Below are 24,437 nucleotides of genomic sequence, written 5' to 3'. Positions count from 1 at the left end.
TGAGGGAGGTAAACGTAAAAGGTTGGGCAGCTCGTTCACCATCCTGATATGTATAAAATTACGACAATTATGAGTGCCAAAAACTTTTCGGAGAAATGGGCTAATCGGGGAAAGGGGATATTTGAGGATCTGGCATTCGGAGAACTGACGTTTAGGGAAACGACATTCGGGGAACCTACATTTGGGAAAAAGTAGCACAACCCATCGAAGTAACTGCAGTAATCGATTTTTCTTTTCGCTGATAACTTGGGCAGACCAATGTTATCGATTGCCGCCCTTTTGTCAGTTGGAAACCAAATAATATTTAAAAAATATAGCTTCAAAGAACAGCCTATGTATAAAAGAAGGTTGGTTGGTTTGACTTTATTAACGAGATTTTTAGCCCTGGGCTAGTTCATCTCGGGACCAACGGCTTTACTTCCCTTCCGAAGGAAGTCGTCACTATAACTTTTTACGTCGTTAGTGACTATGTCGGGGATGGGATTCGATCCCAGGTCCTCGACGTGAGAGGCGAGTGTTCTAACCACTACACCAGGTCCGTCCCCATAAAAGAAGGTGAAATTTATATAAAAAAAAACAGAATGTTTAAAAGAAAGACTTCATGCCAAATGAACTACCACCGATAATGAAGATTGTGAAGTTCACAAACGCGTTTTCCATACGAATAACCACTTATCTTTTCTTGCTACGACGCTTTCTTGAGGAACTTAATGCAAAAATCTTTTTATACTCCACAAAAAAAAAAAATATAATGAATATAAAAAGAAGGTAAATTCTTGGAGTATTAAAAAATCTGATATCTGAAATTCCTCAACAAACTTTCAAAGTTAGGCAAAAATTTCTTTCAAGATTTAGTAAAACCTTACATTATGAATTTTACCCTAGGACATCTTAGACAATTTTCTCAATAAATAACGTCAATATTTTTGCCGTAATTTTATACAGTCCCTCCAAAAAAGTTTATTTGAAATTTTTACAATTACAAAAGAAAACTGTATTTACATCAATGTGATGCAAAAGTATCATGTATAGTGTTCTTCGGCTGACTATCATTGAGGTACCAACCGTCAAGTATCAAAATAGATTTTTATGGCTAAATGCTACATCCTTCCAAGTTTAGTGAGAACGATCGCTTTCACCATCCGGCAGTTGGACCGATCAGACGTCTATAATCATTCTCTTTAAACCTTTAAAGTTGGTTTAAAAGAAGTGTGTCCGCGTGCCGTTATTGTCTAACCGAAGATATCATATCATGTAATTTCGGAGTTCATGCAAAACGATGTAAGATACAAATATCTCAATAAATATGCCATCCCTTTTAACGCCAATGATTATCCATTACAAAAGGCTAAGGAAAAAGGACAAGATTTTTTGTAGCAAACCACTTAAGCCTTTCTGTTACGTACATCGTAAGGAATTTAGACAAAAAAATTAAAAAGTTCTACGTTCAATTACTGAATTTATTGACACGAAATAACTATTATTTTCAAATTCAATTGAAGCTGAAATTATCTATCAAATTTCTCAAGAAATTCTTTTATTTTTTTTTTTTTTGCATGTATTAATCTAGAAATCTGATTTAAATTGAAAATGAATACGGAGTGATTGATAGAGTAATTTGTGAAGAAATATGCAGGCATCTTTGAAGAAGTTTTAAAATATTATTTTCCTGAGGGGTTAGAAGGTTTTCGGGGAAAACTATAGAGAAGTTTTCCGAGAAATTTTCCCAAATGAATCATGTTAAATTTGCCTATGCTAGTCTTGTGAAATACTTATAGGCATCTTTATAGTAACACTTGGAAGAATAATTTAATGTTTCTTTTTATGTTTTGCATGTAGCCCTGGACTATTTTTGCTGCGATATTTTCAAAAAAAATTCTTGTAAGTGTTCCGAGAAATTTGCTGAGAGTTTTGGTTATGGAATCTGAAGAGAAACTTTAGGAACAATCTCAACGGCAAAGTTGGAAACACTGTACATAAACTCTTTGAAGAATTTGTGGAAAGAATCAGGAACTCAGTTCCACCTGGAAATGAAGTTCTTGGAGTAAGCACTGAAAAAGTGCGGAAATTGTTCATAATCTCTCAAAAGCACATGGTTGAATACTATACCTGAAAAGTTCGTGGAAGAATTAGAAAGGGATATTCCTCATGAGTCCTATTGAAGAATTTGTAAGTGCTTTTTTACCTGGATTAAACAAAGAATACATATATTCCGTAGTAAAAATAGAAATTTACAAAGATCAATGAAGAAAAGCGATGTAAGAAAAAAACACAAACAAATAAAATCAATGCAAACCACGAAATTTGTGAAAATCGTGATTGTTGCGACCGATATGACTTCTGTAAAACAATAATTTGCTAGTCCTTCCTTCCCTAGGCAATCTCCAGAAAAAAATATCCTAGCTACGCCAATGTTTGCATTACGCTTTTGAACCCAATTCAACCCGATCACTTTTCTTTAACATTCACAATACGAGTGTCAAATGTATAACAAAGTGTCGAATGTTTACAGCACTGGCTAACACCTGGGGGATGTGAACTGGAAATCTTCATGCAGCCAGGCTGCTGTCAAACTAAAATCTTCGTAGCAATGATACGAGTATCCTAGTATATGTGTTTGGTCAAAATACTGACTGGGTGATTGATTTTGGACTACCTATTGTATGATAGAAAGTAGTAATTCTCTGAAAATCGATTAAGTTGCATGTACTTAGCCAAAAAGAAAATTTATGAAGAGAAATCGATCACTGCAGAAACACTTGTATGGAACTCAACGCGAGATTTGGTTCATTAGTAGATACTATGGAGCATTTCCAGCTCAAAACGCAACTAAAAATAACATTTTCACGGATTTCAGCCTCCTATTGGAGAAAAAATAATATGATGAAGAAAAAACCTACTTTAAGCGCCTACTTTTTCCATCAGTTTTATTCACAAATTTAATTAATGTGAGGCTCAATCGCCTAAAAAGCATTACGGAGCCGATAGCCATTTGTTTTGACAACTGAACTTGTAGATGCATTTGTCGCATCATGGTGAAGTGGTCGCAATTCAAGTTGTAACTTGAGTATTAAAATCATTTGTTGAAAACGTATATTTTAAGTCTATGTGATTTGCGCAGTTATTTATTTTTCCTATTAAAATTAAACATAGTTTGAATATGTAGCCATAGTTTACCATATGTTTCCATTATATTATCATCGCTTTCCTAGAATGAGTTTTGACTAATATTATAAAAAATGCAAATGTATTGAATTCAGTTGAGAAGCAGCTACTAACCCAGTTGGAACAATAAGAAAATGAAAAATTGTGGAAATTGAGACTCTGCACAAAAATCTCTCTCACTCCTTCATGAAATCAGTAAACAACAAGGCCGGTACACGTCAAACATCCATACTAGATTAAAACAGCGCAGAGCCCCATACCATATTAGATGGAAACTAATACATGTGAAAAGTTTCATTTAATTTCGTTTCTAAAGGGCTGAAAATGCTCTATGTTCACTAGAGCATTTCAAAATTCAAAAAGTTTGAAAATATAATCTCTCAAATCTTTCTAACCATTTTTACGATAAAATCGTGTGCAACTGAAATTTTCAGCTTTTTAGAAATTTTCAGCTTTTAAAGGTGGCTTAAAGACGATGGAGGTTTATATGGAAATTACTAAGGACAACTCCATCTATTATGGTTTGAAAAATGATTTGTCACTATGAGATGATAAATTTGTTCTAGCATTTAGCACTAACATATTTGGAATATTTCAAAATTTCTCCATACTACCCAGACAACCAAAATGTACGTATAACGAAATCACCTGGAGGCTCTATATGTGCAAGATATCACTTACAAGATGTTGCGAAACGGCCTTCTACGTACAAAAGTGGAGGCGATATGCGTGCATATATTATGCGATGAATAATAACATACAATGCGAGTGTATAAATATTCTACCGAACTAACCTGCAATATTATGCGACTTGACTTATGATAACAAATGATGATTTGACAGCTGCTACGAATTGATTCGACTTACTTTGTACGTCTGTACGGGACGAAACAAAATGTACAAATGAACTCAGAAAAGAAGTGTTTTATGCGAGGAAACTCATCAATCTGACGAGTTTATCCACGGTGTTTAGCGAGTTTGATGTAATTAGTATAAATAAACAAGTTGTAACGTGAACTTTCATGCGATTTCTGGTTGTCTGGGTAACTTTCACCTACGTTTTTCTTTGGGCTACCTTTAAATCACCACCGAAAATTTCAAAGAACTCACCACTGAAAGTTTGACAGAACATTTTTGTCTTTGTAAGGATAATAAATACGAGAGATTGGATTTTCCAACTTTGTTGAAATTTGAAGCGCCCTAATATACCCATTTGGGAAAATGGGTATTGAACAAACAGATTCATCAGAAGAAGTTAAGTCAATTTTCCCTGAAAATTTCCTTAACATGGACTTTAAGAGCTTGTCAACCTGTGTCTTACTCTATGGTTTTAATACTAAAATGTAATAACAAATGTATGCATCTTATTGTACATAATCATCCAGGAAAAATTTCCATCCATATGCCTAAAAGACTCATGCCGTTTAACATATTATTTTTACGAAACCCACATGTGGTTCGAAATATATGAGCATAGTTTTCTTAGCCACGACAAAATCTTTATTGGATAAGGATCAGGTGCATAGCCAAAACAAGCTCCCTGTAGTACTAATTTGCATTATATTTGCCAACCAGTTCAACATAAACTTGTCTTTTTTTGTATGCCGGCTGAACTCCGCATGATGTTGATCCACTTTTATTCTGTAGCCATCCTCATCCACCCCTACTGTGGCCATCGGACAGGGTTCGATTTGTCGATTCTTAAAGTCACATCTCGTGTCTATGAACAACACAAAACCTCCTCACCGAAAAAAAGGAAAATCTCAATAAAATTTCATATGACATTTTGTTCATGCATCTGTATGAAAATTTACCCCACTCCACCCAAGGATTGCTCCTTGGCAGAGCCATCGCAAGCAGACGGCTCGAGAGAAAATCTTTTCCGATAGTTCAGCTGCTCGGCTCATCGAAAGCATCGCCGCAATCTGGCTCCTCGCTCCAATCTGAACCTGAAGTGGGAAGCCTTAGCAGCGGCAGCGGCAGCATCAGCTGAATCCAAAGTTTGCTAAAATATTGGCCCGCAATTCGAACAATATGGAAATTGGGAGATTGTTCCCCTTTGACCGCAAACCGCTTGACTTCCAAACCCGGGGGCTCAGCTTCCGAACCGAACCTAACCGACTAGCTGTTCGATGGCGAGCGAATACAAATAATGATAAGATAGTCTCGAGGGAATCGAATCTCGAAACGAGAGACGTGCGACCAGCTCCGTTGCCAAGAGTCGAACCACAGAGACGACGGACGACGATGCGGACGAGTGGCCATAAAGTGCTAAACGTCTTTAATATCAATCGTTTTCCAGTGATAGGATTTTTGTCTGTGTGAAAGGATGAGAATATCTTCATGGCAGAAGAATTCTTTTCTATTGAGCTAAGCTTTAAGAGATGCAGGAAAAATCGCATTATTTCAATGCAAACTGGTGTAAGATTCACTGAAGTTAGATCAAATTTGAATAAATTTTGAAGGCTGTAAGTGTTTTTAAACTTTCTTACTTACTTATAACTATATAATAAATACTTCGTGAAGTTATTTGCGCAAAATGGAGACTCCTGGGGGGAAATCACACTGACAGTCACTAGTGGTATGGCGGTTATGGATCGATTAAAACTTTCGGGAACCATTTCTATGTGCCACATTTTCGAAAAATCTTGTTCTTATAACTGAGGTACAAATATGAAATATGCACTTTGGCAGGAAGCATGTTAAAAGATATACCGTAAAACGGGGTAACTTTGATAGTTTTTTCGACGGAAACTTGAATATTTATGCATGGTGTTTCAAAGAATTATAATTTATATTTTTAAAACAAGTACTGGCATCCTAGCTATCGATTGCAGTTGATAGATTGCCAAAAGATTTATTCTGAATGGATATATAATTTTTCATATAACCGAAAGTCGGTTTTCTGTTTTGGGGTAATTTTGATAATGGGGTATAAATCGAACAAAATTAAATGCATTACGGAACATTTGTAGGGCGTTTCATACCTCTAGGCGTTTAACGCTATATGGAAATTTATGACTTAGATTACGAGAATGGTCACAGTTTGTTAAAATGGTTTTCGCTAAGAGATTCGAGACCGAATTCATGTTCTACTACAACTAGGCTGTCAAAAATAAGTGACGAACTCATTATAACTTCATGAAATAGTGATCGTAGAACAGATTGTTTGTGAGCGTTTCAAAAATGCTAAAATCTTGTAAATTTTTAATATTCGCAAATAAATCCTTTAATGAACTTGATTCCAACGAAAATAGCTTTGACATGAGGTGTCATACTGATACTCTTTACTTTTGCATTCGTTTTTCTTAACTGATTGATAGAAACTTCGTTATTTCGTTTAAAATGTTGTGGGTCTCGCACTATCAAAGTTACCCGCATTATCAAAGTTACCCCGTTTTACGGTAACTTAATAAAGACTCATTCTGTTCTATCACAAGCTACCGTGATGCATCATTACACAGCGTAACAAATATGACATTTTTGCGTGTCTCAAGGATCAAATTATGTGTCTCCAGTAGATTTGGGATTGCTGAATCTGATGCCATTCTCAGAAATGTTCCAGCACGTCACAATTGTATAAAACACTACTTTTATTGATGTTTACATAAAATTTAAAGTACAATTTATCAAACTTTCTTGTAATCTAATCCACCAAGCATGCAAAATAAAACTTGAGCTTTCATTTCAGATATAATTTGATTGAAATTTCACAATTAAATTTCGAATAAACCGATTTTTCCAACATGTTGCAATCTCCATACAAAATTCTCCGTTTCTTCTATGTGGCAAAATACAACAATTCTCTAATCCATCAAAAACTAACTTTTCCTCATTGAAACTATTGTAAACTTTGATGATAAGTATTGCTATATACATAAATATTGAATTATGTGACAAATTAAGCAAATAAAATGCCTGACAAGCTTGCAAACTTGCATGCAAGTTGGCTGAAATGATCATTTTTTGCATTTTCAACAGCCAATGTCTCGAAAACTAGACGTGCTATGATATTTCTGAAAACGGCAATGGATTCAGCAACCCTTAATTAAGTAAATAGCGGTATTTTGGTGCTGTAGACAAAAACGTGTTCCGCAGTGTTACCCGGACACTTAAGCAACGCTGAAACTTTAAATATTATTTTGAATATGTTTCTGTCACTTTTGGTATAACTGTTATTGTTATTCTCTAAGATACATGTTAAAACTTTGAGTCTTGGACAACAAATTTATGGAAAAATGCAACTATAACATGTTAAAAGTTAAATTAATGAAGCATATCGTGGTTTCAAATCCGGACACAAATACACACAAATACAAATGAAAAACTATTAAAAGGCACTGCACTATAACTGTAAATCTCCAATATAATGATGGATCCAAATTAGATGGATAGATTTGCATACATGAATTAAAATATCGGATTAAATTGTTTTTGTTTTACCTGCACCCATGTTAACATCCTGCATTTGAGGTTCATGGAAATGATCCTCAATATTAACACTTTTCTTCCGTAAATCCATTCACAAGAGATTGATTATAATTTTTGTAATGTTATTATACAACTTTTCGTTAATTCACATTATGTTTATTATTCTGAACGCACTGAATACTAGGTTTTCATGGAACGTCCGGGTTAATGATTACTTGTCTATTAATCCGGACAGCTTTTGAGGCAGTATTTTTTCACACTAAAAATGAGACGGGGTTGGTGGTCTGATGGCTACCGCTTCTGCTTCATATGCAGAAGGTCATGGGTTCAATCCCAGGCCCGTCCCTTTCCTCGTACTTTGTAGTTGTATATCTCTCACTTGCTTCTATCGTCCATTCTAAATATATCACACTCAAACTATTCGTTCATAGCAAACGCTAGAACCAGAGACGGACAAGAAACCGTTTCCCTAACGCTTCCTACTTCCACGCGCACGCCTTTCTTAAGCCTGATACATAGGCAGTCTGCTAACCACAAAAGCAAACCTATCTGCCTTGCCCTTCCCCCAATCCATACACTCCCGCATGAACTGACGTGGATGCAGTGGAATATACGGTCTACGTGGGAGTCAGTTCAATGCAGCATCAATTCCTCCCCCTTCCCCTCATTGGTCTGCATTCTGACGTGGCAGGTGCCATTGTTGCCTAAAAATAGAAGATCACCAGCACTTATACCGTGAGGATGCCTGTTAGTCCCAAGCAGTCATTCGGTTGGTTCCTTGTGTAAGTGCAGCTGATCTGGCGATACTGGAGTGCATCCACGGGCGGCCAATCAAGCTCAAGCTCAAGCTCAAGTATTTTGCACACTAAAAATGCTTATTTTTACAGGTCTTCGCACTTTTTCTTGCACACACTTGAAAATTATTATACCATCCACTTCTTAGAGACGTACACTACTAAAATTGTGTAGTTTAGTAACTTCATCGCAAGTCAGAAGTGGATTTTGTAGTCGAAGTTTCTACTAAAGGATTTGGTTCTTTGCAGGAATGACTCCGAACTAGTGCAACCAAATTGTATTTTAAGCATTTCCTTACTGATGGTGGAATGTCTCAAGGGCCGAGAAAACTATGCGTCGTGGGCATTCGCTACTAAGATGATGCTCATCAGAGAAAGTACCCTAGTACACCGTGGAACGAGGTGATCAAGATCCGGTTGATGCGTCTTCCCTTAGAGTGTTGGCTAACATTTGTCTGGTTATCGAACCCGTGAATTACAGTTTGATGCAGCCAGCAAAAACGGCAAAGAAAGCCTGGAACAACCTGAAGACCGCTTTTCAAGACAATGGCATGATGCGTAGAATTGGACTGCTGCGGAAGTTTACCAGTATTCGCCTGTCGGAATACCCATCTGTGGAGCAATACGTAAACGAGCTGATGTCAACTAGTCACAAGTTATTGGAGGTCGGCTTCAAAGTCGACGATACTTGGCTGGCTAGTCTCCTGCTGATGAGACTCCCGGAAACGAACGAGTCTATGATTATGGGTCTCGAGACGTCAGACGCTCGGATGACGGTGGATGCGGTAAAGATTAAAATTCTTCAGAACGTCAAGGTGGTCAGTACTCCCAGATCAAGTGAAAGCGATAGGGCATTCATCAGTCAGCAGCGTAAGAAGCAGACAGGCAAGTCAAACGTTAAGTGTTTCAAGTGTCAGTCAAGTGTCAGCGAATGGGCCACTATGCAGCTGAGTGTCTTAAGAAGGAATCTAGAGCGAAGCATGAGAAAAAGGGAAATAATCAAGCAGCCTTAAGTGTGATCTAGCGAAACGGTGAGTCAAATCCGGACTAAATATTCGATTCTGGCGCAACTTCTCATATAAGCCATGGTGGGGTGATGCTCGATGGCGTGGAAGAAGTTTCGCAGCGAATCAATGTGGCCAACAATGCGGTGTCATCTGTTGTTGCCACTGAAAACGCAAAACTCAAGGCAGCTGTTGGAAGTGCAGTATGTGATTTGACTGTTTCAAGAGTGCTTCAAGTACCAGATTTAGCGATCAACCTGCTTTCAGTGAATAAAATATGCAAAAGTGGGTACAAAGTAATATTTACTGCTGATACGTGTGAAGTTAGATCTGCGTCAAACGAATTGGTTGCAATAAGAAGAGAGAACGTGGGACTCTACAAGCTTGTCCTGGCCGGCGAGTAAATGTCCTGTGCAGCCAAAGTGAATGAAGACATGATGTTGTGGTATCGACGAATGGAGCACTTCAAAAGCCACAGTTTGGAACGGCTACACTCCATAGCAGAAGGCATTGATTTTGAGGATACTACCATTCCGGTATGCGCAACGTGTCTACAAGGGAAGCAAAGCCGTCAACCATCGAGGTAACAGAGCTTCAGATGTCCTTGATTTGATCCACAGTGATTTATGTGGTCCAATGTGGTTTTTTTGACTTTAACTGACGATGCCAGCCGGAAGACTTTCGTATACTTTTTGAAATCGAAGAAAAGCGTGCTGGATTGTTTCAAGGATTTTAAAGCGTTTGCTGAAACACAGACGGGGAAGCAGATTAAACGATTGCGTACGGACAACGGTCTGGAATATGTTAATTCAGAAATGGAGAAGTTTCTACGAGAATCGGGAATACACCATGGCCTCGCGGAGAGAATGAATCGTGAAAGAATGTGCAATTTGAGGCTCAAAGGCCGGTTCTTCAACTTCAGCATCATAAACGTGCATATCCCTCACTACGGAAGCACTTATGATGACAAGGACGCATTTTACGCGCAGCTCGAACGTGAGTTACGACCACTGCCCAAGCCACGACGTCAAGATCATCATAGGAGATTTGAAACCTCAGGTTGGCCAGAAGGAGGAGTTCAGACCGACGATTGAAAAGTTCAGCGCCCACCGGCTGACGAACGAGAACGGCCTACGACTGATAGATTTTGCCGCCTCCAAGAACATGGCCATTCGCAGCACCTACTTCCAGCACAGCCTCCCGTATCGGTACATCTGGAGATCACCACAGCAGACGGAATCACAAATCGACTACGTTTTGATCGATGAACGGCACTTCTCCGGTATGACCGACGTCAGTACCTATCGTGGCGTTAGCATTGACTCTGATCACTATATAGTGATGGTGAAGCTGCGCCCAAAACTATCCGTCATTAACAATGTACGGTATCGACGCTCGCCTCGGTATAACCTAACGTGACTGGCCCAACCAAACGTAACCTCCGCATACGCGCAGCATCTCGAGTTAGCGTTGCCGGAAGAGGGCGAGCTTGACGAAGCCCCTCTTGAAGACTGCTGGAGCAACATAAAAGCAGCCATCAACAGCGCAGCCGAGAGCATCGTCGGGTACGTGGAAAGGAGAACATAGGCGAAGGATGCAGCGCGTGCTGCTATTCTGCAGCAAGGAACGCGACAAAACGTGGAGCGATATGAAAGGAAGCGAAAGCAGCAAACCCGCCTATTTCGGGATAAAAAGCGCTGGAAGAAGCGGAATGTGAAGAAATAGAACAGCTGCATCGTTCACAAGAAACGCAAAAGTTCTACGAGAAGCTTAGCGCATCCCGAAAAGGCTTCGTGCCGCGAGCCGAAATGTGTAGCGATAAGGACGGAAGCATCTTGACGGATGGACGTGAGGTGATTGAAAGGTGGAAACAACACAACGATGAATACCTGAATGGCACGGAGAATACCGGCGCAGAGGGTCACGACAGCGAAGGAAGTGACTACGTCAGCACGGCGGATGAAGGAAACCAACCTGCCCCCACATTGAGGGAAGTTAAGGATGCCATCAACCAGCTCAAGAATAACAAGGCCGCTGGTAAGGATGGTATTGGAGCTGAACTCATCAAAATGGGCCTGGAGAGGTTGGCCGCCTGTCTGCACCGGCTGATTGTCAGAACCTGGGAAAAGGAACAGCTGCCGGAGGAGTGGAAGCAACTGGTCATATGCACCATCTACAAGAAGGGCGACAAATTGGAATGTGACAACTATCGTGCGATCACTATCCTGAATGCCGCCTACAAAGTGCTATCCCAGATTATCTTCTGTCATCTATCACCAATAGCAAATGAGTTTGTGGGAAGTCATCAAGCTGGTTTCATCAACGGCAGCTCGACGACGACCAAATCTTCACTATATGGCAAATCCTCCAGAAATGCCATGAATACTAAGTCCCTACGCATCACCTATTCATCGATTTTTAAGTGGCTTATAATAGCATTGATCGCGAAGAACATGGAAAATTATGGAAATCAGTACAGCTTTCCCGGGAAGCTCAAAAGACTTATAAGAGCAACGATAGATGGTGTGCAGAATAGCGTGAAGATTTCGGGCGAACATTCCAGTTCGTTCGAATCCCACCGGGGACTTCGACAGGGTGTTGGACTTTCGTGCCTGCTGTTCAACATCGCACTAGAAAATGTCATGCGAAGAGCCGGGTTCAATAACCGAGGTACGATTTTCACAAGATCTAGCCAATTTGTTTGCTTCGCGGATGATATGGATATTGTCCGCCGGATTTTTTGGAACGGTCGCAGACCTGTACACCCGCCTAAAACGTGATGCGACAAAAATCGGCCTGGTGGTGAATGCGTCAAAAACAAAGTACATGCTGATAGGCGGAACCGAGCGCGACAGAGCCCGCCTGGAAAGCAGTGTTACGCTAGACGGGGATATTTTTGAGGTGGTTGATGATTTCGTCTACCTCGGATCCTAACGGCTGATAACAAAGTTAGTCAACAATTCTGCAAAGATGGTGTTCGCGTCGAATCCGGTTGGCACAAAAAGTAACATCTTTAACGAGGTTTCAACAATAAATCAAGTAACACCAACTAAATAAATAAATAGAGAATGAATCGTACGGTGGTTGGAAAGGCTCGTTGTTTGCTGTTCGATGGAGGCCTGGAGAAGCGTTTTTGGGCGGAGGCAGTAGCCACAGCCATGTTCCTGGTTAATGGATCACCGACTAAAGGCCTCAATGTGACCCCTGAGGAGCGATTCACTGGGGAAAAACTGAATCTGTCGGAATTCCGGGTGTTCGGTTCGAAGGTGATGTGCCATATTCTAAAAATGCAACGTCGGAAGTGGGATCCTAAATCTAAAGCAGGCGTTTTCGTTGGATACAAGATCCCTGGAAGCAAGTTATGTGGCACCTACACAGAAGCGTGCGACGATGCAGTTGTGTGAAGAGAATGATTATCAATCTCGACCTCAAGATATCGACCCGGTAAGTGAAGAAAATCAAGTTGCAGATGAACTTGCAAATACCGAAAAAGAAACTGAAGCCGAGCCAGACTATGACAGCGCAAACGACACAATTACGACGATTACACCAGCAGCGGCTGTGTGAGGGAGCGCCGAATTCCAGACAAGTATCAACATTTTGTATACAAATATGGTTTCCCGGACAAATTGATAAGATTGATCAAGGCGACGATGGAGCGAGTGATGTGCGTAGTCCGAGTATGAGGGACACTCTCGAGTCCCTTCGAATCTCGTAGAGGGTTACGGCAAGGTGATAGCCTTTCGTGTTTTCTGACATTAATATTGTTGCAAGCAACTTTAAGACGATGGCGGATACGTTCATCCGACTAAGGGCAGAAGCTAGGCGAATCGGACTGAACATCAATGTGTCGAAAACGAAGTGCACGATAGCGAGGAGCTCAAGAGAAGACACAGTACGCCCCCCACTTCGAGTTCATATTGACGGTGATGAAATCGAGGTTGTCGAAGAATTCGTGTACTTGGGCTCACTAGTGACCGCCAACAACGAAACCAGCAGAGACGCATCGTTGCTGGTAATCGTGCCTACTTTGGATTCCGCATAACGCTCCGATCGAGCAAAGTACGCCATCACACGAAGTTAACCTTCTACAAGACGCTGATTAGACCGGTACTCCTCTATGGGCACGAAACATAGACCCTACGTACAGAAGACCAACGCACTCTTGGTGTTTAAGAACGGAAGGTATTTACGGACCATCTACGGCGGAGTGCAGTTGGAAGACGGAACGTGGAGAAGGCGAATGAACCATGAATTGCACCAGCTGCTGGGAGAACCAACCATCGTCCACCTCGTAAAAATTGGGAGGCTACGGTGGGTCGGGCATGCCACCAGAATGTCGGATAACAACCCGGTGAAAATGGTTCTTGAAAAGAATCCGACCGGTAAGTGGTAAGTGTCGTAATAATCGCAAATAATCGTGAGAGCTGTTTACGTCGACTTCTTCCTGCTGTTTCCTAACAACAAGGAATGGGTAAACTACGTGAAGAATCGCTTGATGAAACCGTTCCGGATGAAAGATCTAGGTCAAGCTGAGCAAGTACTAGGAATGAGAATCACCCAGCAGGAGAACGGTATCATGTTGGAACAGCGGCGGTATATTAAAGAACTACTGCTGCGTTTCCGGATGTACGAATGCAACACAACCAGATCGTTCTTTTGAGGGCTTCAGTGATGCGCACTGGGGCAATGAGGCTGATACCAGGCGATCTAATACGGGGTATGTGTTCCAATACACAAGTGGCTCAGTATCATGGAGTTGCAAGAAACAGCCAACAGTGGCATGGTCTACAATGGAAGCCGAGTACATGGCGTTGTCTGCTGCAACACAAGAATCTGTATGGCGGCGCGGACTACGAGGTGATTTGGTACAAGTTGCTGTACCCATATTCTGCGATAACCGTAGTGCAATGTGCCTAGCCTATAAGGAAATACGCTATTTTCCTCGCACAAAACACATCACGGCGTGTATATGGGAAAGGTTTATCACAAAAAAATAGGCATCGCTAAATCTTTCACCATTCGAAAATATAGGTTTTTAGCTTTCATTTGACGTGTTCCCCAAAAAAATCCACCGAGGGATGCCGAACATTTTTTTTATTTAAAATTTTTGTTCTTTAGACTACATTATTTTTAAATGTAATCATTGCAAAAGACAGTAATCGTTTTATCGTTGAATAAAAGTTTTATTTCCATATTAAAGTTCATAAAATAAATATATATACATATCTATTGAGTTTCATTTTGTAAAAAACAAAACTTTCCTATGTGATTTTGAGGATTTATTGAGCTATAGGACACTTATTCGATTAGATATGTTGTAAGTTCGACTGTTCACTTATTCATACTGTGGAAGTATATCTAACCGAGCACTGTTTCTTTTCATGGTTAGAATACATTAAATTTATTCTTCTTCTGTCTGGCATTACACCTCTGCTGGGACATAGCCTGCTTCCCAGCTTAGAGTTCGTTGAGTACTTAGTTATTGAATGAGAATTTCCTTTGCCAATCAACCGTTAAAGATTAAAAGTATAATGGATCAACATTACAACGGCCTACGAAAGTAAATGGAATATGCTTAAACGCCCTGTTACCCAAGCCTTAGCGAAAAGCTTAAATAATCCTCATTAAGAATATTATCCAGGCACCCGGAGTAAGTGACACTACACAGTCTTTTTTAATAGTATTGAAGTTATTTTGATGTTTTAAGCTTGGAATTTTCAAAATTTAATGAGAACTATATTCTTATTAAATTTTGAAATTCCAAGCTAAAAACATCAAAATAAGAAGGAAGATATTTCCTGTTAAATCACATCATAAAAATAATTCTACCGTGAAAGTGGTTTTCTGACAAGCAGAACAACAATAATACAATTTTCACAATTACTACAGTAATTAAAACACGTAAGTAGCTTACAAACAAGAAAGTTTTACCATTTTATACTTTTTTAAGATTGATATCATATTCATATAATATATGTTTTCAACATGAAATATGGTTAATTATGTGATTATTGGCAACGGTAAGTGTTATGAGGAAGAATAAAAAAATTTAAATTTCATGTGCCCACTTGCCCCGTAGAGTTGAGTACCTGCAATTTACAGTAGATTTGTATGACTTTATTCTAAGGGTTTCAATATCTCGAAAAGATACCTTCCCATTCATGCGGACATCAGCGAATACAGGGTGCAACTTTTGCAATTGTTTGGGCTATTTCATGAAAGCAACATCAATCATGAGGCTGCATTTATTGGTCGTAGCAAAATGAGCTCCATACAGCATGTATTTTACATTACCTTTTGGAGCTTTTTGGGGGATCAGGAGGAGTCAAATTAGGATCTCCAAATTCAAATCATGTGTCCCTTTTTTATGTCAGATGTCCATGGAATTTCCGTTGCAGAGACATCATGAACAAACTTCCAAAGATATCGAATTTATCGACTGTTTCGTACTGATTGAAAAAAAAAATGACTCAATGATTCTTTTGGTCTGGTCCAAACTGTTAGTACTTACTTGGTCATGGAATGGCGTTTCTTGAATCTTGAATAGATTTTCTGTTCCTCAAATGTGGCATTTTTGCTTATTTATGAAGCCAGATTTTGCCTGTTGACCACGATATTTTCAGGGATTTAACAGTTGAGTTAACACAACTGCAAGACTATTTTCAGTTCAAAGAGTCACTATTTCGGCATGTTGTTTTTTTATATCATATTAATTGTGGAAAATATGATAATATTAATCCAGCAGCAAGTGATATTGATTTGTAAAAATGGTTCAAAAGAGCTCTATTTCGTATCAATCGTTTGGCAGCGTCCATTTATTACGTAACGCTAAAATCGGAAACTTTTGACCACCTCACCCCATCCTCCTCCATAACTTTTTTTGTATGGAAAAATTAAACGCTATTCCCCCCTTCCCCTAGAGCGTTACGTAGTTTGAGGAATTTTCAGGATGGTTGATTAGATTTCATCGGTCGAGTATATTTTTCTTACACACAATACACACAAATATAAAACAATCATGATAGGCGAATCGAATTCTCAGTTAATGAGTAACCGAAGAACTCTTATTTGAGAACTTGGCTTTGTCTCAATAGGGGTGTAATTCCAGAAAGAAGGAAAAGAAAATTAATCTTTTCTAAATATGAACAGAAACAGTTATACACTAGAATCAAATACACACTTAAATCCGAATGCCGGTCTCAGCTGTGCAAATCTCGGTAAAATGTCGTTTGTTCACATCTTAGTAAAAGTGACGTTTGGTAACGACACCCAAAGGTGCTGTTTTCAGTTAACTTGATGTTAGGCTGACATATCAGTTAAAATTAATTTGCTTACCGCTCAGCTGTGCGGATATTGGTAAATGAATGAAAATTAGTTGAACTCAAATGAGTGTGTCCTCCACTGTACAAGTAAGTGTCGTATCCCCAAGATCACTTAGGACAGTTATGTCTATTACAATATGTAATCTTATATATGGTCGCCGTTAAGTCAGAGGGGACCAAGTACAAAACTTGAAAAAATTGGATTATTCTCTCATTAGATGCAAAATTACTTTACCTCCGTTACACTTTGATCAGATTTGAAGAATGCTGTAAACTGCGAGAGATATGCAATAAGTTTACTTTGGATGATCAACAAAAATAGATAAAAGTGTGCAGTCAGAATGGACCAAGTGCTTATTACCATAACAGCGAAAACGATCAGCGCGCTTAGGAATGCGAGGAAATGAAGGACATTTCAGGAGATTTGTCAGATTTTTCAACATTGAATCATTCTTCTATTTATCCATCAATAGAAATTTATAAATATTACATGATTCGATGCATTTGATTTTGATTTTTGACCATTTACCATTTTCGGATGGGTGGTCAGAAATTGCAACAAATTCTGTGCAGACAGAGCGGACCAAGTGTTGAAAAGCAATAAACTGATTGATTACTGCATTTTTTGAGTCAATTTCAGAGTCCGATAGAAGTTTACGGTAGTTCTATGGTGTATGTATGGCATGTCCTACGATCCGCTTATTGGACCAGCATATTTTGGTCGGTACTCAAGATTTTCACTTGGTCCACTCTGACTGAACGCATATTTGAATATTTCTGGTCTTCAATGCCCTGACCCTGCGAAACCTTAATTTTCAAGCTATCGTAATGTCACTGATTTTGGTATTTACTATATGGGCTATTTAAGAATTTACGATACTGGTGTCGAAGGGTCTTGATAATTTGTTTATATTAGAGTTATGCACCCAGTTTGACCATGCAAGCATTAAATAATTGTTATTTATCAAGAAATTTTTCAGTCAGAGTGAACCAGCTCACTGAACGATGGTCTTTGGTTCAGTCAGAGTGGACCAAGTACACATAGTCCATCAAAAAATCGTTCTATTAGAGGTTTGGATTATGATTTTTCATGATTAACACTTTACATTATATTGTTTGAGAGTAACATAAAGACGTGTAAAAATATTGAACCGAAATTTAAACGAGTTCAAAAATTACAGAGCGTTAGACTTTAAACCCATATTTCTCAAAATATCAAAAATGTCACTTGGTCCACTCTGACTTAACGCCGACCATATCTATGTTATATCAACTTTCATTTGAAATTTGGGCTACCATCGAGCTTGAGAGAAAGAAAAACTGTCTTTTGCCATGATTATATTTGAAAATATTGTACTTTAGGAACAAAAATTTAAAATAAAAAAAAAATGTTCGGGATCCCTCGGTGGATTTTTTTGGGGAACCCGCCAAATGAAAGCTCAAAACCTATATTTTCGAATGCTGAAAGATTTAGCGATGCCTATTTTTTTGTGATAATTTTGTTCTACCAGACACGCCGTGACATAAATATGCGGCATTTTGTAAGAGAATCCTGTCCCGATTGCAAAATTTGTTGAAGCTGCAAAACAATTTGGATTACTACAAATTCCTGTTAATGGAGGGGAATATTGAATATGGTAGTAACCCATGAATCTGTAACTTAATGAAGACTCATTCTGTTCCATCAAAAAATACAAAACAGGCGTATAGCTCATTATGAGGAAATATATACGTTGCTTACTCGTGAGAAAATGGATTAACTTTAAAGCTATGTCAATAAATGCATTCAACTCATCATTCTCAACAATAATCGCACCATAAAAACACTGAGTTTACTAAAAATTACGCAGACATGTTTTGTAATCATTCCTATTTTCCTTTCTTCCATTTCAGAAAAAGATCCATACCCAGTGGACGCACTCCCCACGTGCAATCATGCACTTTCCGTCTGTCAGCAGGAGCGAAAGTGCATCAAACTGTTCGAAGATTTCAAACTGCACTGCAAAGTGCGGGAAAACAAGTGCCGGATGGAAGATAGGTAAGGATGCGTATGAAAGAAGCAGATCTTCCATTTGCGGAGTCCAATCCACGAAGGTTCAAATCGGTTATGCGGTGTGTTTCAAGAAATCTTCAAAGCAGTGGTCTGTGGTGGATTAATAACATTTTTGTACTTTGTACCATCACTTTCAAACTTTGTTCGATAGAAGGGAGGCATACTAATTCCGATCGATTTGGACTGGATGAGAATCCCGCGAGCATGGTTTCCTGATCCGGTGCAAAATCGATTAAATTTTAATCGCAAAATAGCCACCCATTCTCACTATATACCGGCTCAATGGGCTTGAGTTGGGTATCATGGGAGATATCCTTAGTGGTGTGGGCGGCATTCCTCCACCCTCTCATTTCAATTTGTTCTCATTTTGTGCGGGTCGATTCTTGCTTTTCATATTCTATTAGCAGAGATGCTCAACCGCGATACCGAATGTCTCTGGTATATCGATTTAACGCTCTATTACCAAACCCCGCATTAAGACGGGATACCCTTTGGAGTGCCAATTTTTTGTAGTTCGAAAATCAATATGATTTTTAACCGTGACAAGGGTAGGAAGGGGGCCAAAAAAGATTAAATTTAGCGTGTGCTTCTGTTATCAGTCTAGCGTAATTGTTCGTAACTTTGTGAGGAATTTTTGTTTCGTCGATATCGAAAACATTGACGTGACAAACATTCTTGACAATATATATGTTTTTTTAAACAACCAAATTATACAACATAGCACTAATAAAAGATTAAGAATAATATCATTCTAACCATACAAAATTACATCAAATTTGCTTTGAGAAAAGATTTTTTTTATTGTTGGGGCAAGTGGAAAATTTGGCGAAAATTTTCAAGCCCATCATGCTTAATATATAACAATCAGAAAAATCGAAACAAATAACCTATTAATAAAGTGCTTGTATTCAAGTTCAGAAAACACATTGGAAGTCCCTGCCATCGACAGTGTTTACGTGGTTCATGCAGTCAATGACGGTGGAGTCCAGCTCATCATTAAGTACTTGATCGCTATTGGCCGGCGCGGCGGGAAAGCGAGGGCGGATTGGAAGGATTATGGCTTGTAGTCTTGTGGTGGCGCTCTGGTCCCTTGATACCGCGCGTTGGTTGGCTGAAGCGTGATATAACCGCATTTACTTTTGCCCTTGAGCGTGAAATTTAACGCCAATCACAGGTCCAAACACCGAGCACCGCCATGAAGCGCATTGGGGTGTGTGTGGAAGGATGAGATATATGTAGGAAGGCAGTCCCGTTGAAATACTCGTGGTTCGGTTGGCTAGCCGTTGCGAAGTGTGGGTTTTGGTGGAATTATCCGTAATTAATAACGAATTTAATCCGGTACTATGTGATCGATCGAACGTCGATAAACCTTAGCAGGATAGAGTTTTCACTGGTTTGTGCTTGAATAATGACAAGGAGATATGTCAAACTCTAGACGTTTTTTTATTAACGATAGTTATGCATGTTCTCAGGACGCAAAATGTGGAACCTCATCAACACATAACAGACTAGGGGAGTATTTGAGTAATGAGTAATTATATTAATTTATGCACAATTCAACTAAACATCCCAGTTTAGGAAGATAGAAAAAAAAAAATGAAAATCCAATTTTTTACATCTTTTTTCCCATCCTTTAAATAAAAATAATGTTTCGTGAAATTTCCAGCTTATTCAGTGGTGATTTCAAAATGGTCCAAAGACGTAAAAGGTAAATGGAAAATACTTTGAAGAATGATTGGTATTTGTTCCAAACACTAAAGTACTGTAATTTAAGGGCAAATTAATCATCTCTTTGTGAAAGCTCATTATTCAAAGCCAAATAAAGGAAGCATCTTAATAGAGCAATTCAATACAACGGGTATGAGAATGATTATTATCTTTATTGAAGAGATTTCCAGTCCTAGGGAAATTTTGTTATATTAGATGAACCATTCCAATTACTCATCATTTCCAATTCTTAAAGTTTCGACAAAGATTTCAGATAAATTAATCAACACAATATCTTGTTTTGGTTTGTATTTGCGTCATTACATATTACAAGTATCAAAACACTCGGCTAAGGGGGCCTTCCTTTCCCGGTCGGTCCAAGATCTTTTCGTAATGGAAATTTCCTTGACTTCCCTGGGCATAGAGTATCATTCTACCTGCCACACGATATACGAATGCGAAAATGGCAAGTTTGGCAAAAAAATCTCTCGGTTAATAACTGTGGAAGTGCTCATAAGAACACTAGCTGAGAAGCTGGCTCTGTCCCAGTGAGGACGTAATGCCAAGAAGAAGTATCAAACTGTTTGAAGTTAAAATCGAAATAGCCAACAATAGCCAAATAGAATAAGCCCACAATAGCAATGAGCTTCTACATACAATTTTCCTACATTCAACTTTTTTTTCAATATTGTTACCAAACATAATCACCTTTTCATACTAAAGAACTCATGCATAAATCTTTGGGTTACAGGAGTTGGTTACACCAATCTTGTGATTCGATTTTAAGTTAGTTCTTTCGCTAGTTCTACAGAACTACGTTTTAGACGAATAATACGCACTGAAAATGTTGAGCGAAACGACGACCGTTTATGTGGATGGTTTATTTTATACTAAAGTGTATATGACAAAATACATGGCATGGGATAGGTGACCGGCCACATTTTACGTGTGTGCAATGCACCTGATAGTGTGCCCCTATGTTGGTTTGAGAGAAAGTTTCTCCTGAGGGTAAAATTAACGAGACTACTCCTAAGGGGTCATGCACAAATTACTTCATGCTCCTAGGAGGGGAGGGGATCAAGCCAAGCGTGACGAGCCATACAAAAATTTCGGAGGACTCATACAAAAAACAAGAAAAAGGAGGGGGAGGTGGTAAAAAAGATGAAATTTAGCGTGACATAATTTGTATACCATTCCTAACATTCCGCCACCTAAATTCTAATAGGAATTTACGAATTTATTACATACATAATGCAAAAAACTTACGTCTTAAACATCTAATTCAAATCCAATACTTCGTTGAGGCCTTGGGGATCCCATCCATGTCGTCTCTCAGGCCTCTTGGACTCGTTATGAACTTCCCAAAAGGAAGTAAGCAAACTCGAGATGCTTGTCGCCTGTAGACCGCACCATTTGGAGTGCGTACCTTCACTATACAGGCGAGAGGCCACTGAATTGTTGCGTCACCATCCTCCTTAAGGACCACCATTTGGCTCACTTTTAGTAACGTTGCTTGAGGAAATCTTTGGTTTTGGTTGTGAAGCTGCGAGATGTACCGTGTGGGATCGAAATCCGTACACCTAAGATATTATTCTAAATCCGTCCACTTCATACAAAACGCCTACTATTGAAGTATACGGATTTTGAGCCTGTACGAATTTCGGTCCCCCACTGTATTCCTGTCTCCATTTTTTTCAATGCTACTACTTGCTTTAGCCCTTAAAAGTGTTGATGCCGATTCGGAGGGACATCTGTGTAGTACGGATTTGGAATTGCCATTAGCGAAGAGCCAGTTAGCAAGTGCCCCGGCGTAAGCACATCTAACTCGTCTGGGTCCTTCGACAGTGAGGTGAATGGCCGCGAATTAATCCTCGCCTCGATTTGGATGAGGATGATCATCATGTCCTCGAACAATAGCCTTCGCTGGCCCAACACTCGGATGAGCGACGTTCTGGCGGACTTCACAGCTGCCTCCCATGAGCCGCTAATGTAGGCTTCGGAAACAACGAATGCAGTTCCGGAAAGTATAGGTTGCCAGTGCCTTTCTACGTAATGGCCAGAATTCTTGCCGAATTTGGACGAGAGCCATTCTGGGCCCGGAATGAATTGACAATTTATGGAATGCGACTGCCATTTGACTTGAACATATTTGATTGCTTGGGAGGATCATGGGTTGTCGCACTGTATACGAATCTCCGGCTACCCAGTAAACACACGATCGTATATGAAAGGATATAAGAGTACAAAGGTGGAGGCGATATACGTACATTTTGCATGCAGCCTTATGGCGCATGTACGTATATCGCCTCCACTTTGGTACTCTTATGCGCTATCGTATACGAGTTTGTGTTTACTGGGTAGTCTTAGCCGGCCACCAACACGAAGTATCCCTTGCTGATCTAAAAACGGGTGGAGAAGTTTTATTGAAGAATGGGCCGTTATCGGTCGATGGTTTGCCAATGCCTTTATTTATGCAGCGAACGGTTCTAGTTGAACGCAACGTACCAATGCAAATTTTGCTTTCTATAGACCCGCCACAGTGAGAACCGAGGATGGTGGGGGGCGATTGACGATGCTGACATTTCTTGATAAATTTAAGCACGTAAGCCGTAATCCGAAGAAGTTTCCAGTAGTTTGAGTAGTGGCCAAGCCATGGATGTGTTGACTGGGAATCATTTCGTACTCCAGATGATGTTCGGTATTCCAATGTTGATCGAGCAGCGACAACCAATGCGGCCCGTGAAACCAATGTTGCTGATGGATGAAATCCTTTGGCATAAGGCCTCGGGACACCAAATCAGCTGGGTTATCAATCTCCTTAAGATGATTCCAGCAATGTCCCTTTGTGAGCTCTGTGATTTGGTCGCTACCAGTTCCACCTTTATCTGCCCAAGCTGGTCGATCGAACGAGCATATATGTACGCTCCATACGCTGCTTCCAACGCATCCGAGAGAACGTGAAACTAGATGAGCATCGGATAATGGTAAAGGCATGACGTTCTACCTTGATCTCTGATAGGGCTTGCAACTGCTGGCAAACCTCGGTCCATCTACTGGTCGATTCCTGGGACATCCTTGCACCGCTATTCACAAGAGCTGCATCCGAATCTTGGCCCAAGCCATAACTGGAGCCTTAATTCCGCTTGGATCCCATAACTGCGCGATAACGGAGTACACTTTACGCCTTAAGCACTGTCTGTCAAAGACAATGCTAAATACGTCGATTCCCAAACAGTCTGGTCCTGGTTGCCAGTAAATTCCTAGAGTTTTCACTTGTTCTTGGTCGAACTTCAAAGTTGACCCGATATCTAAATCATCGGCCGGCAACGCACCCTTTGCGTTGGATATCCATTTCCGCAAACGAAAACCTCCTTTAGGCATATACTGATCTAAATCCTGCCTCAAAAGAATAGCTTCGCTTTCAGAGTCGGTCCCACCGACGTAGTCGTCCATGTAAAAGTCGTTGATTATTGGCTGTTTTCGCTCGTGGATGCAGATCACCTTCATCCACTGCCAGCTGCTGCAAGCAGCGCGTTGCAAGAAATAAAGAAGGCGCCAGACCAAACGTTACACGATTCATTTCATACATTGGAAACGGCTCATCCGGCGAAAATCTCCACAATATCCGCTGTAGAGGCGTATCATCCGGACGTGCCTTGACTTGCAGATACACTCTCTCGATGTCTGCAATGAGGGCGACAGAGTGCTTGCGAAAACGCAAAACCAGATCGAAAAGAGGCTTCTGAAGAACTGGTTCAGTCAATTAAAGCGTCATTCAAAGAATAATTTTACGTTGTTTTGGATGAACCGTCAACTTTTACTTTACTTTTGCTGGCTCTACGTCCTTCAAGACATGACCTGCGCTACAATGTTACGCCAACTAACTCGGTCCATGGCTGCTATCCTCAAATTACTCGATCGCCCCACACTTCCAAGATCCTGCTCCACTTGGTCAAAC

General features: G+C 39.8%; 1 protein-coding gene across 3 annotated transcripts in view; it reads left to right on the top strand.

The window, feature by feature from the left end:
- The window catches only part of LOC5567775, a 709,794-nt gene that overhangs the window by 507,606 nt on the left and 177,751 nt on the right, over positions 1–24,437 (top strand). For all 3 annotated transcript variants that reach the window (XM_021856664.1, XM_021856662.1, XM_021856655.1), the window contains one exon: positions 18,613–18,757. In XM_021856664.1, the coding sequence (XP_021712356.1) occupies positions 18,613–18,757 (145 nt within the window). The remainder of the gene's footprint in view (positions 1–18,612; positions 18,758–24,437) is intronic.

The sequence above is a fragment of the Aedes aegypti genome, chromosome 1 (genome assembly GCF_002204515.2).
Source record: "Aedes aegypti strain LVP_AGWG chromosome 1, AaegL5.0 Primary Assembly, whole genome shotgun sequence".
Lineage (NCBI taxonomy): Eukaryota > Metazoa > Arthropoda > Insecta > Diptera > Culicidae > Aedes > Aedes aegypti.
Note: the sequence above shows the minus strand (reverse complement) of the source record. Positions and strands in the feature narration are given on the sequence as shown.